Source organism: Nuphar pumila, chromosome 15, assembly GCF_984573655.1.
Source record: "Nuphar pumila chromosome 15, dmNupPumi1.hap1.1, whole genome shotgun sequence".
Lineage (NCBI taxonomy): Eukaryota > Viridiplantae > Streptophyta > Magnoliopsida > Nymphaeales > Nymphaeaceae > Nuphar > Nuphar pumila.
Genome location: NC_143263.1, coordinates 35,252,585 through 35,265,969, shown reverse-complemented (window position 1 = coordinate 35,265,969; position 13,385 = coordinate 35,252,585). Strand labels below are relative to the sequence as shown.

Below are 13,385 nucleotides of genomic sequence, written 5' to 3'. Positions count from 1 at the left end.
CCTCATCCGATCCAGTTGTGCCTTATAATAGATCCAAACCCAACTGCTGACTTCGGGTACGGGATCCAATAAGTTTAATGGGTCAGAGTCTGGTTTGTGAGTTGTGAACTACTGGGTATCATCGGGGTTGAGCTTGGGACCCCACCAATGAAGATGGACGGCTGAGATAGTCGCGTCAACTTGAAGCGAAGCATGGCCGAGGATATAAAATCCCCCCAAATGCTTTCTCCCCTTCCACATCTCTTTCTCTCTCTCTCGTGGTAACGCTCTCAACGGGAGGACCAGCCCTAGGCTGCTGAAACAATGGTGCTCTCTCTCTCTTTGATCTGTAATTTTTAGGGTTTCAGATCGATCGTCGGATGGTCTCTTTTGCTTCTTCTTATTCTTCCACTTATTCTTCGTCGTTGTTGTTTATGTCATGGTTGCTCTCTCTCTCTCTCTCTGTGTGGCTTTGGCCTGTCTGTGTTCCTTTTTTGTTTTTTGATTTTCTTTATATTAACTGTGGTCTTAGGGATTTTGTCATTTTTGATGTCCAATATTCTTTTTTTTACCTTTACGATTATGCAATCGTGATTTTTAGTTTTTTTGTAGTTAAGTTTCAGTTTTTTTTATAAATCCTGATGTAGGTTTGGGATTTTCTTGTTTTTTCTCTCCCCCCGATGTGTGGATGTTTAAGTCTGGTTTCCTTGTCGTCTCTCTCTCTCTGTCTCTCTCTCTCTCTACACACGCGCACACACACCAGAGTTTGATGGTACTGTTTTTTTTTGTTATCATTATCGTTTGGCCTGGCGTTGCAGGCATTGCCGAATCAGCAACAAGTTGACTACCCAAACTTTAAACTTGTTATTGTTGGTGATGGTGGAACAGGTCTCTCTCTCTCATTCTCATTTTTGGTGTTGCTTCTAGGATTGGTGTTTGGTGCTTTCTTTATTTTGTTATTTTAGGGTGTAGGTTGAACCATTCCTTTTCTGTTTAATCCTTAACCAGGGAAAACTACCTTTGTGAAGAGGCATCTGACGGGAGAGTTTGAAAAGAAATATGAGCGTAAGTATTTTACTTGCCTTTGCCCCTTTCCACCGTTATGATACAACCGGACATCGATGTTTGAAATTTACAATTTCACATACCATTCATCAAAATTTCTGCTTGGACATGTGCTCAACAACATGATGGCATTTTTTACCTTGCACGCCTTTTGGTTTTTGATAGACGTTGACTGAGAAATGCTGTATGCGATTCTGCAGCTACCATCGGTGTGGAGGTTCACCCATTGGACTTCTTTACAAACTGTGGGAAGATCAGATTTTATTGCTGGGACACTGCTGGCCAAGAGAAATTCGGTGGACTGAGAGATGGATACTAGTAAGTACCGTCAGTTACATGTGTAAACGATTTCTTGGTTGTGGGGTTTGAGATTAGTGATGGTTTGTTAAAATTGCTGGAGTACGTGTTTTTATTTCCTGGTTTCATATTAAAAATATCAGTTACTCATTAGTAGATGACTTTTTGTTTTGTCTTTTCCAGTTACGGTTGAATTGGCTGTTCTTAAGTATGGTTGTAGTTCGCTTTACTTGATTATTGTGCGTCTGTTTAGTGATAGTGGTTTTTCTGTGTTAACCAGTTGAGATTAATTTTCTTTGTTATTGTGCTTGGTTAGATGTTTGGAGAATAGGGAACATCACCGACAAAGTTGGTTTGAATATTTGAACTGATATCATGATTGATCCAAGATAGCATGTTTTACCCAAGATATGGTAACGATGAAGACTTGTAGATTATTTGAACTGATAGCATGATTGACCCAAGATATCAAGTTGGGTTGAATATTTGAGGTTCAAATAAAACACATAAGAGCCACGCTTTGATAGGATACTTTCTAAGAACAGATGGAGTGATGACTGCAATGAAGAAAATTATAACTTTTGAAGATTCTAATTGTATGATGTTCTTCTTTGATCCCTATAGTGGTGCTCTGGTTTACAGTATTCTGTTGAGTGAATTATGTCTTATGTAACAAGGACAGTTCTAAAAAGCCAAAACACCCTTGTCACACCTGCATCCGCACTGGGGTCCATTTATGCTCAAAACTAGACTCAGTTAACCCTAACCAAGTCTAATTTTATTTATAGTACACACACACACACACACACACACACATATATATATATATGTGTGTGTGTGTGTGTCAGCATCCAAGTTTTTTTAAACTGTACCCTTCGCACCCACACTTGCTTCCACATCTGCACTTACGTGACACATCCTGTCACTTTTTGCCCCCTTGGATTTTTTGTTCATTTATAGTAAATGTTGTGTTGCAAGGATTTCAAATTAGTAGAGTTAATTATTTATATGGATTAGGTTGACATGATTAATTTGATTGAACATTTATTTGTCCAATTTGTTCCTTAGTAACTAGCCACTGTCAGAATGTATATCCTCTATCATGTTATTGGAGTGCTGCATTTGGGCATGATTTTGTGTACCATATCTCAATGGAGAATATCTGGCCCTTGAGATCACATTGGTACTTTTGGTTCTTGTCCTTATGTCGACAACCTATTTTTTACAAGCCTGATGAACTGACCCCAAAATTACCGATGTGATCTGAAGGGCCAGATATTTTCCATTGAGATATGGTACACAAAATCATGCCCAAATGCAACACTCCAAACTAAAACACCTGATTCAAACCCCTTGGTGGGCACGAAGTAGACTTTTCATCATTTTTATAAGTAATGATTATTGCATTTCTGCCAGAAACATGTAAACTTCTAATCATACATTGCATGAGTAAACTCATTGGATATGCATAATCATTGCTCATAAAAATGATGAAGAATCTACTACTTGGCCACCGAGGGTTTTGAATCAGGTGTTTTAGTTTAGAGTGTTGCATTTGAGCATGATTTTGTGTACCATATCTCAATGGAAAATATCTGGCCCTTCAGATCACATCGGTACTTTTGGTGCTTGTCCTTATGTTGACAACCTATTTTTTACAAGCCTGATGAACTGCCAGATATTTTCCATTGAGATATGGTACACAAAATCATGCCCAAATGCAACACTCCAAACCAAAACACCTGATTCAAAACCCTTGGTGGGCACGTAGTAGACTTTTCAAGTTTTCATCATTTTTATAAGCAATGATTATTGCATTTCTGCCAGAAACATGTAAACTTCTAATCATACATTGCATGGGTAAACTCAATTGGATATGCATGACAGGTACACTAATTCAGTTTTCTCCTTTAGTTCAACCACCTTCTTCATATACTTGATAGGACCTGAAAACTTACAGATAGCCTACAGGAGGTCTTTCTGCTTTCTTGACTAACTATTGTGAGGCTTGTTTTGGTTGGTCTAGTTGTTTGTGGTTTAATTGGGATTGTCCACATTGAGGCCGGGTATGTTCCAGTAGGATAGTGGCTGTATGTTGCATGCATGTGGATTTTGAGGCGTATATTCTGTGTATAAATATGTGTGTTAGTGAAGTCCTGTGTTTTGGATATCTTCTTTTTATGCTTGATAAGTTAATGAAATTGAGCTTTTTGTTCATCTTTTATTTTTCCCTGCACCATAATGTTCACATTTACAACAGATTGATTTATTATAGGCTATTAGCACAAATTTCACAAATGTATATGCGAAAGTTGAGAGCACTTTGCTGCTAGTGCTTACTTTATTTTGTTCTGGCAAGTTGTCACTTTACTACTTATTTAAATTTCTGTCAAGATGTTATATTAATGCAATGTCTTGTTGTGCAGCATTCATGGACAGTGTGCAATCATTATGTTTGATGTCACTGCACGGCTGACCTATAAGAATGTACCTACCTGGCACAGGGACCTTTGTCGGTATGCCTCAGATAAATGGTTTTGAAGCTTCAGTCTTCTTGCATGCCTATTCTCAACAAATCTTGTTGTCCAATCAGGGTCTGTGAAAATATCCCTATTGTTCTCTGCGGAAACAAGGTGGATGTGAAGAACCGACAAGTGAAAGCAAAACAAGTTACTTTTCACAGGAAGAAGAATCTTCAATATTACGAAATTTCTGCCAAGAGCAACTACAATTTTGAAAAGCCTTTCCTTTATCTTGCAAGAAAGCTTTCAGGGTAAGCTCTTATTGCTGTTACTGGTGTTCATTTTCTATTGTGTTTTGCATGGAAAACTTTTGCTTATGTATTTTCATTGACACAGGGATCCCAATCTGCATTTTGTTGAGTCTCCTGCTCTTGCTCCCCCAGAAGTGACAATCGACATGGTGACACAGCAAAAGTATGGCCTCTTCCTTTTCCTACTAGTTGATTTAATTATAGTGTGGCCAGTTGCGTTAAGCTTAGCATTAGCCTGTTGAGGCACGTCCTACTGTGTTCATCATGCTTTAGCTGTTCAATTCTTGCTAGAACGAATGAATGGTTTCAGAGTTCAGATGTGTTGGAATTTCCTAGCGAGATGTAGGAGGGACATAAGGTTTGGTATTTCTGACCTGATGCCCGCCTTGTTATTCTGAGCTGATGACTAGTGGTGGGGTGGCCGGTCCAATCTTGGACCTGCTTTTCCCCAGAATATTGACAGGCTGTTGGGGGATTCAAAACTAACCTTCCCTTGCCTGGCCCTATTAGTCTTCTGATCAAAGAGAATAGGGACCGGGAAACTCTACTAGTGGCTGTCATGGTGGATTGTTGAAGACGTTGTATGGTTTATGATGTAGTTTTTGCTCCTTTTCATATCTGAGCTTTGAGAACCAGGCTTGCGCTTGGTGCAAAAGCCTATCATGATAATTGGGCTGAAGCTACCTGAGCTCAGGCTGCATTTTGCAGCTATGCTCGTTATTGCCCTAAATTGAAAAGGTTTAAATCTTTTATTAATGAATTTTCGAGCTGATTACCCTGTCTTGTGCTTTGGCTGAAAAGCTTAATTCATTGCGCTTAGACAAATATGGAGCTCAAGCTGCTTGTGGTGGCTCTTCTCGTTTGCCAGCCTTGTTTAAGTTTTCACTGGCTAATGATTTCATGACTGGTGGTTAATTTAACAAGTTACCTGCGAGAAGAATATACAATAATAATAAATTGTTCCGTTTGTTGAGTATTACCATTGTTGATTTACAGGCATGAAGATGAGCTACTGCAGGCGGCTGCACAACCTCTTCCTGATGACGATGACGATGCATTTGAGTGAAGGATTTTTCTGTAGTTATTTTTATGATGTCAGATTCCCTTCTTTTTTTCTTGGCTGTTTCTGCGACACAAAAATTATACAAGGGGATGTTGGTGGTGTATCAAATGCTTGGTTCAAAAAGACGCTAGTCTTGCTTTATGCATCGATTGATTTAATTGATTTACTAATTTGTTACTGTCTCGTTGTGGAGCTTAGTTATTTTTGCTTCAACGTTTATAGATGCCTTGGATAATGTTCTGCACTTCTGTGCATTGTCTCTGTTTGGTTGTTTACTCCCCACCTTGTAGTTTATACTTTGTGGTGCGTGTGATTGCTTGGACCCCAGATCCTAGGGATCTATTTTGAAGTGGGCCGTGGTTAAGATCCGAGTTCCCCCAACTTGAGGATCTTCACTTTTGTATTCGGTTGAGGAACAACGTCCGGTCAGTGGTGGGGGGGGGGGGGGTTCCTTGGCTTGAAGGACAGCGACACACGCACATCTCGATTCTTGTTCCCCTGTTCAACATACTTGGAGACTTCTTGATTTTCCTAGCTAAGTTGGTTGATTGGTTGTTTACCGAGATGTGCTTGGTCATATACTTCAGAAAACTTTTTTGTTTTTATCGTGAAAAGAACGTGAAGCGAAATCAATATTTTAAGTGGAAATAATCAAATATTTGCAAGTTTTAACAACTGGGTTGGTTGTTAGAATTCATTATAGAAACCAAACTCTTAGAGCGCGTCTTTATCATTCTGCTTCTTGCAACTGCATAAGTGGGGTCGGGATCGCTGTGCATGGAGTATTGGAAGAATCCGACTTTTCCTGTAAATTTGCTTCCAAAGGACTCCAAAAATCATATATATATATATATATATATATATAGAGAGAGAGAGAGAGAGAGAGAGAGGGTCGTCAACCAGGTCATTTGTCTGCCACGGTTGAGTGTTGAACAAATGAACGAATTTAAAGTTTGGCTAACGCTGTGAGCAATAGGATGAACACGTTTTCTTGTTCAATGGTACATTTTTGCATTGAAAATGCAATTGAGTGATATTTTGTTGGCTTGAAAATTGGATAAATATGCTTCATATTACAATAGATTTTGTCTTTAAAATTTGCGATCAAGAAACGTTTTTCAGGCTCGAAATGAAATCAATGAGCACGCTTTTATCTCAATCTGAACTCCCCGTTTTATTATTTTTGCAAATATGTCTATTCTGGATCACAGTTTCCAAATAACAATTTGATGGATTCGTTAGGTTTCTGCGTTCAGAATCATGCATTGGCCTTGGTTTTTTTGACTCTCATAGTTGTCTTCTCCTTGCAATTATATCCATGAATATAAGCAGATCAGGTCATTTTGAAAATAAGCATTCTGCTCATCCAAACATCGTGGCTGTCCGTTTACCTGTTACGGATGAATGCCACGTGGCTGTTCGCTTTTCCGTTAACGGTGTCAACTGTTCACTTTTTTAATGTAAAAACAAACAATAAATTATTGGCCGGACCACAAAAGGTGCCTGCCTTTCGGGGCCCCTCTCTCATGTCGTGTATCTCGTCCCTCTCTTTCTCTCTCTCATGGTTTCTTCTTCCTCGGGTTTGTCGCTGGTCGCGATCGACAGCCATCACCGACTCCACGGCGCTCCTGTCGGTCATGGACTGCCAAGATCGTCCCTCTACCAGTATAAATACCCTCCATCCCTCTGCAATGCCCAAAACCCTCGAGAGGTTTTAGCGAAGAAGAAGACCATCCATTTTCCCTTTGAGAGCGGGAAATCCTTCATAAGTTTCACCTCCTTGTCTTCTTCATTTCTTTCTTGCCTCTCTAAAACCCTAAATCCTAACCTCTCTCTCTCTCTAGTAATCTGCGTCGGTGATCGAGTGGGGTTTTAGGGTGTATTCATGTCTTTTTTGCTGATTTTTTTCTGTTTTGAGCTCTGCTTTTCTCGACTGCGTTGAGAAATGCTGTTTTTCAAAGAGTCTATAAGCTCGAAAATGGTTTTGTTATTAGGGTTTTTCATAGATAGTTTTGTGTTTACTTCATCATCGTCTTGTTTCTATATGAGATGGATTTACTGTAGAATGATGAAGTGCTCATGTTTTATTTTTACTTCCTTATGTTGAAGCATGCCTTTGCCATATTCAGAAAAAAAAAAATCTATGAATTATTTTTTTTGTTAATGCTAGAAGATCATCTTTGGATGGGATCTGGAGTGTATAGAAAAATCTCTGTAAGAATTATAACCTTACACTGGTTAAGATAGTGATTGTTGCAGGAGGTTGAAGACTTGGTTGGTTGAGTGATTGTTCGACTAAGGCTTATGGTTGCTGTCAATTTAGTTATGGTGTGGTTTTTAGTTAATTTATGGGTGTATGTTGATCTGATTTCACTCTCTATCTCCTTAATTTGTACGGTATTCTTGGATTAATGGTGGTATGAAATTTTTATGATTTTTATCTTTACATGTTGGTCTTACAAGGTGTACATTAAGATGGCATTTTTATTGTTGTTCATCATTCTGACTCTTAGATTCCTGTTCCGGAGCCACCATATACCCAATCTCCATGCTTCAATTTTGTTTGTGATTGACCTTGTTTAACATTGTGTGAAATTTGCAAGATGTTTTTTGTAAAACTCCGCCACGTTATTCTTTTAACTTCTCTTCTTCATGTTGTTTCTGTTGTTCATATACCGTCAAGACATCTCACAAAAAAATGATTTTGATTGTGGGAGGAAGAGGGAGATATAGTCATAGTTCTTTTTGTGAGAAGGTGTTTTTTTTTTGGTGTTTTTTGTTTTTCAGCTGCCACTAAGTGTAGGCACTTGACTGTGTGATCATGCATACATAGTGTTCTCATGAGACCTGCTGTTGATGTGTTGGTTGTCATGGTTGCTGCGATGCGATCGTGTGCACATATTTGAAATTGCAAAATCTAGGTGTTCATTATGGGTTTAACTCATTTAATTGGTTCTTCCATATTAAACTTGCTTGAAATTTCCTAATCTTGTGATTTTATTTGCAATTGCAAAGTCTCTCATTTTTTAAACTCTTCCGTGGTCCTCTATTGGGAAGCATTGGTTGCCTATCATGTTTTGACACTTTTACATTTTACTCAAGGACCACATATATATAAGAGGCACGTGCCCTGTTCTTCTTTTGTCTCTTGTTTCACATAAAACATCTTGAAGCATTGCTTATTGGTAGTCATGTAATTGTTGTCCTTGGTATACATAACTAATGGGCACTTTGTGTTAACATTCAGCAACAAGGAACCATGGCTGTTAATCCACCTGGGAGCGCCTTATATACCCAATCTTAGGCAGAATTGTGTGTTTTTGCTCTTTTTATCCTTGTGACATGCCAGACCCTGATGCTGCCTCCATGCAAATAAAGTTTTTGTTTGCTTGAGCAGTGCGTGAGGGTGAATTTCTTAAAATAAATTTATTGAATCATCTTTTACTTAAACTTGTGATCTGTTTTGAAGGAAAATTCATGAACTAACTTGTACAATGTAATACCATATACTCTAATGATCACTTTGATTCTAATTGTATCTTTATTACACATTAATCATATTTGTTCCAAAGTAATGGTCCACATTTTCTATTTTTCTTTTTAAATTTTGTGTGCTTAGATGAAAACATTTTTCAGTATACCTGAAACCAGATATAATTTTATGGACTGCTTTGGAAATGCTGATCTAGCAGACATTGTTTAATCTAGAGGCTGAGAATGCAGGGAATTATGTATTATTATGTAACCAGCTTTCCTTCTCTGATGATTGGTGAGAAGCAATGGAAATGAAAATTTCATGTCATTCTCAAATCCTTGTTTGGGGTGACCCTGATTGGATGAGATTTTGCAGAAGTCAGATCATGTAAATTGTGCATTAGTGAATCCCCAATTCTAATTTGGATTGCTGCAGCTGTATTTCCAATTTTTTACATTTTATTTTAGTAAATTGATGTAAATGCTTGTATTTATATGTTGTTGTATCCCCAATGAAAATTGTTGCTTGGTGAAGAATAATTGATAACATTGTGTCCTGCTTGTATTTATATGCACACAGGTTTCATGTGATCTTATTTGACAACAGATCTTTAATAATCTGATTATGATACTTGTCTATGCATCCTAGTCTGATCCGACTCTGAATCCCTTACATGACTATAGACACGAATCTAACACGCATAACAGACAGCAACCAGAAAATTTGTGTGGGACGATTTGGTAGATGCACCACAAAATTTAATTGACCAATTAATAAAAACCTTACTCATAATTAGACCACTAATCGCCACAAACAGTGCCATTGATATCCAAGATTGTCTGGTAGAGCATAAAGCATGGTGCTGTCATGCTTTGGATTTTATTTATAAGGAGCTGGCCCCTCAAGGTATGATTTCGATCAAGAGAATGATTTTCTTTCTTTCTTATTGAGACAGCCCAACCTCCTCTAAGGACAAAACTAGCTCTACCCTGTCTCCAGTGAGAATGAAAGAAGCATGCAGTCTTGCCATTTTATTGGTCCATATTTGTTTAATCTCTCTCTCTCTCTCTCTCTCCTCTCTCTCTCTCTCTCAACCCAGAAAAAAAAAAAGATGTTACAGGGGCACCTACAGGCAAATTGAAGACTTTTGCATGGAGCACTGCTGCATAAATAGTCTCTTAAGATCAACCATCCAACCCGGACCTGGTTCTGCAGTCGGTGCTTTCAATGCACTACCATATTTTTTTTTTCATAACAGAACTGGGGGAAATAAGGCCCCCTCCTTCACAAGAGGGTCAGCCAAACAAATCTGGAGGCCGTTGGCACCAAACTACATGACCCCCCATATGAGAAACAGATTTCAAAAGTTTACAAACCTCCAAGCAAGGATTACAAGTGACATAACACCTGTGAGAAAGCTGATTTAGAGTTGGGAAGTTACAGAAATTCTCCCCACTAAGTTGAAGCCAAGTTTTAAAAAGCTTACTATTGCTAGAGATAATAATATTAGCATTCCCAGGAAAGGCAATACTTTCCAAAAAGAGGCAATCTAGGGATATACGCTGAGCCCCTGCCACAATAAACTCTCGATTGGTCTTTTGAATCACAAAGGCAAGAGCAGTTACTGCTGATGAGGTGTTGGCCAAACTATCTCAAATTTTAACCAAATGGCTAGACCACTTCAACTTACAAAAAATCTCACAACATAAGGACCAATTTAATTTGTGCATTAGTAAGGATGCTATCATTGTGTCTAAAGTGATTCTTGAACTGCAACAGTTTCCACACAACTAGATAAAAGAATCAGAGCCAACATCTTCTTACTCAAAAGACTGAATTTCGAGCACCAATTGTCTAGAGAAGATTCTTATTACTGTAAATTTAGAAAAGATAAAACTCCATGTCATGGAAACTATAGGACAGGAGATAAAGAGATGATCAATTTGTCTCTTCTCTAGAGTTACATAAGTAACAACGGTTAACCCAGGGAATCCCCATAGACATAAGTCTATCTTGAATAGACAAATGATTTTTATACGCTAAATAGGTCATCCAAACTGTGCATGACACATGGTCCTTTTGCCAGAGTGCTTTCATGGGTATATGTGCCTGATCAGCATGACGTGTTTCATGTAAGCTTGTCATGAGTTTGCGATAGATGTAATTGTAATTTTTGAAGTTGACATTTATTATTATTTTGAGCAGCTTATAAGCATCAGCCAAGGAGATTCCTAATCATTCCAAACTGTGCTGGAGAGAGATCATCTTCTAAAGGATGCTCACACCAAGGGTCCCCAAGAACTTCACATATTGTCCATTGCCCACATTGCAAGCCAAGTGAGGAGAGATAAGATTTCATTCCCGTTTAATACCCCTCCAATATCATGATCCTCTTGTTGGGTTGTGGGACCAAATACTTCGAACTTGAAGATACTTATTTTTCATAAAACAACTTCATAGGGAAGTCTTAGTGATAATAGAAGAACCCAAAAAAGCAAGATTAGCTTTGTTTATGTCACCAAGATGTCTTAAGCCAACTCCCCCCTTCTAATCTTGATCTCCACGTGGTGGTGCGGCAATGTAGTACTTTAAAAAAACTTGGGTGCAAAAGTGTGGGAGGGTATATATATATATATATATATATATATATAACCTATCCATAAAACAAGCTCTCAATAAAAAAAAATCTGTTTTTTACTGAAAACAATAAAAAATTTAGAAGTATTGCTTAATCAAATTTTAATCAGGTATTGCTTAATCAAACTTGGATATATATACATTTAATACAAAAGTCCATTTCAATTCAATTTTTATTTTTTTTATTAATGCATGTAATACAAAAGTTTAACCTATTCAGTTCTCATTTAATACAAATACATTTAATACAGAATTTGATTTACTCTATTCTTCTCATTTAATATAAAAATTTATTCCAATGCAATTTTTACTTTTTTTATTAATGAATTTAGGACAAAGCTCTATAAAAAGTATAAAAGAATGTAATGACTCAACTTTCTATGATAAAACTTTTTAAAAACAATAAAAAAATATATGTGGTTCAAAACATTTAATGCATAACATTTTAAACTTTCAAAGCTTTACAAAACTTCAAATAATTTTAAATTTTTTTAGTGTAACTATTTTGAGTACAAGTGACCGCACCCAAGGTCACATTGACTGTACCGGGTGTGGCACCCATACCCGCATCGACGAGAATGCGGCAGCCTCTATGCGAGTCCCTGTGACATAGGTCTCACCTTATTAAAAGCTGATGGTGATTGGAATAGTTACCATCTCATAAAATTTGCAAAATATCTTCTCAGGTTCCTCCAAGACTTAGAGTTGGAGGATAGGGTAGAGAGATGTCTCATCAAACATACTCGCCCAACGTTCAATGCACATGTTAAAAAACTGCACTAGTGGCATTCTTTTCTACTGGGGCCATCATTAGAGGTGGGGTCCACAGTTCAGTGGGTGCTCACTGGGTCAATCAAATAGTTTTCCAGAAGATTGAACCAGTCAAGCTGGGCCCACCAATATGGTTCACAAATGATGGAAACTTGCCAAGTTGCTCTGCCATCTACAGAAACATATGGCCATCTCGTCACCAGAAATTCCTGCTCCTGCAGAGCAACCTCCCTGCCTTTAACGGTTGACTTAGAGCCGGATATAACTGTCTAATGAGGGTGGCAATTGTCAAGTCCCAATTCAATTCAAAGAAGTTTACCATAAATTGATTAAAAAAGGGATCATAATGGCCTTCAGACTAATGAGTTAAACTAAAACTGCCAATTGATGAAGCAGAATGACATGTACGTTTCCTTTTTTCAAAACAAGCTGATGAGTAATTACGAACCATGCAAAGCAAGAGTTTTATCATTTATGATGGTCGAAAATTGACATCCACGCACAATAAGCACACAATCGAATGGGAGATGTAGATATAGACAGCAAAAGAGAAGCTCATGAGCACTACATCCCTCCAATCCCCTTTTTGTTTTGGAAACATGCATCTCTGCAAAGCAATATATTCTCAATTGAACTCACTGCAAGCCTTAGCATGGAAGATGGTGATTTACCTTCTTTCTTCCCTTTCCTCTCTCTTCAGAACGATGATGAGTTGGGTGAGTCAATGCCTTTCTGGTGATGACAATGGAGAGAACTGGGAACCCTGAGGTTGGTCTTGGCCCTCGTAGATTTTAAGGTCAGAGAAATCCTCATTGGTCTGGCCAAGGCAGCCATTAGACGGTTTACAGCCAGCCTTGAGAGAGAACCTGAAATGCTGGCCTTGAGAGAGAACTTGAAAATGTGTATATGTAGAGAAGATTTGAACCTGACGCAGAAGTCAATGAAGATATTTTCATCATCTATAGATGAAACGTACTAAAACATCTTTTGGCAGTCTTTTGTCCTTGTTTGCTGAAAAAAAAACCTTGCCTGTTCCAAATGCATCAATGACCAACATTTTAAGAAAAGGATTGTCTACACTGGCAACAAAAACTCGATCCTCATATTACAAAAGAACAATTGAAATAACCAAAATAATAAAAATATACACATGAATGACACGAATGATTCACTAGATGTCTTACTAAATTTCAAAACAAAAACATTAAAAACCAAACTAGATGCAATGCCTTCAACATATTACATTATCCATGATAATTGTAAAAATCAGCTCCATAAACAATTTAAAACCCATAAAAACTAAGAACCAAATTCAAAGTTAGCGT

General features: G+C 37.8%; 1 protein-coding gene across 1 annotated transcript; it reads left to right on the top strand.

Annotated features, from left to right (window-relative positions):
* The first annotated feature begins 230 nt into the window (after positions 1–230).
* LOC149815114 (GTP-binding nuclear protein Ran1A-like) lies at positions 231–5,347 on the top strand. The gene is made up of 8 exons (XM_089988931.1): positions 231–306; positions 798–867; positions 988–1,044; positions 1,245–1,362; positions 3,768–3,857; positions 3,935–4,114; positions 4,200–4,277; positions 5,111–5,347. Exons 1-8 carry the CDS (start codon positions 304–306, stop codon positions 5,178–5,180), a joined length of 666 nt encoding a protein of 221 aa, XP_089845057.1. The 5' UTR covers positions 231–303; the 3' UTR covers positions 5,181–5,347.
* The last annotated feature ends 8,038 nt before the right edge of the window (positions 5,348–13,385 follow it).

Coding starts and splice junctions, on each gene's coding strand:
- LOC149815114 (XM_089988931.1), top strand. Junction 868..987: donor TGTTGGTGATGGTGGAACAG/GTCTCTCTCTCT, acceptor ATCCTTAACCAG/GGAAAACTACCTTTGTGAAG. Junction 4,115..4,199: donor CTTGCAAGAAAGCTTTCAGG/GTAAGCTCTTAT, acceptor TCATTGACACAG/GGATCCCAATCTGCATTTTG.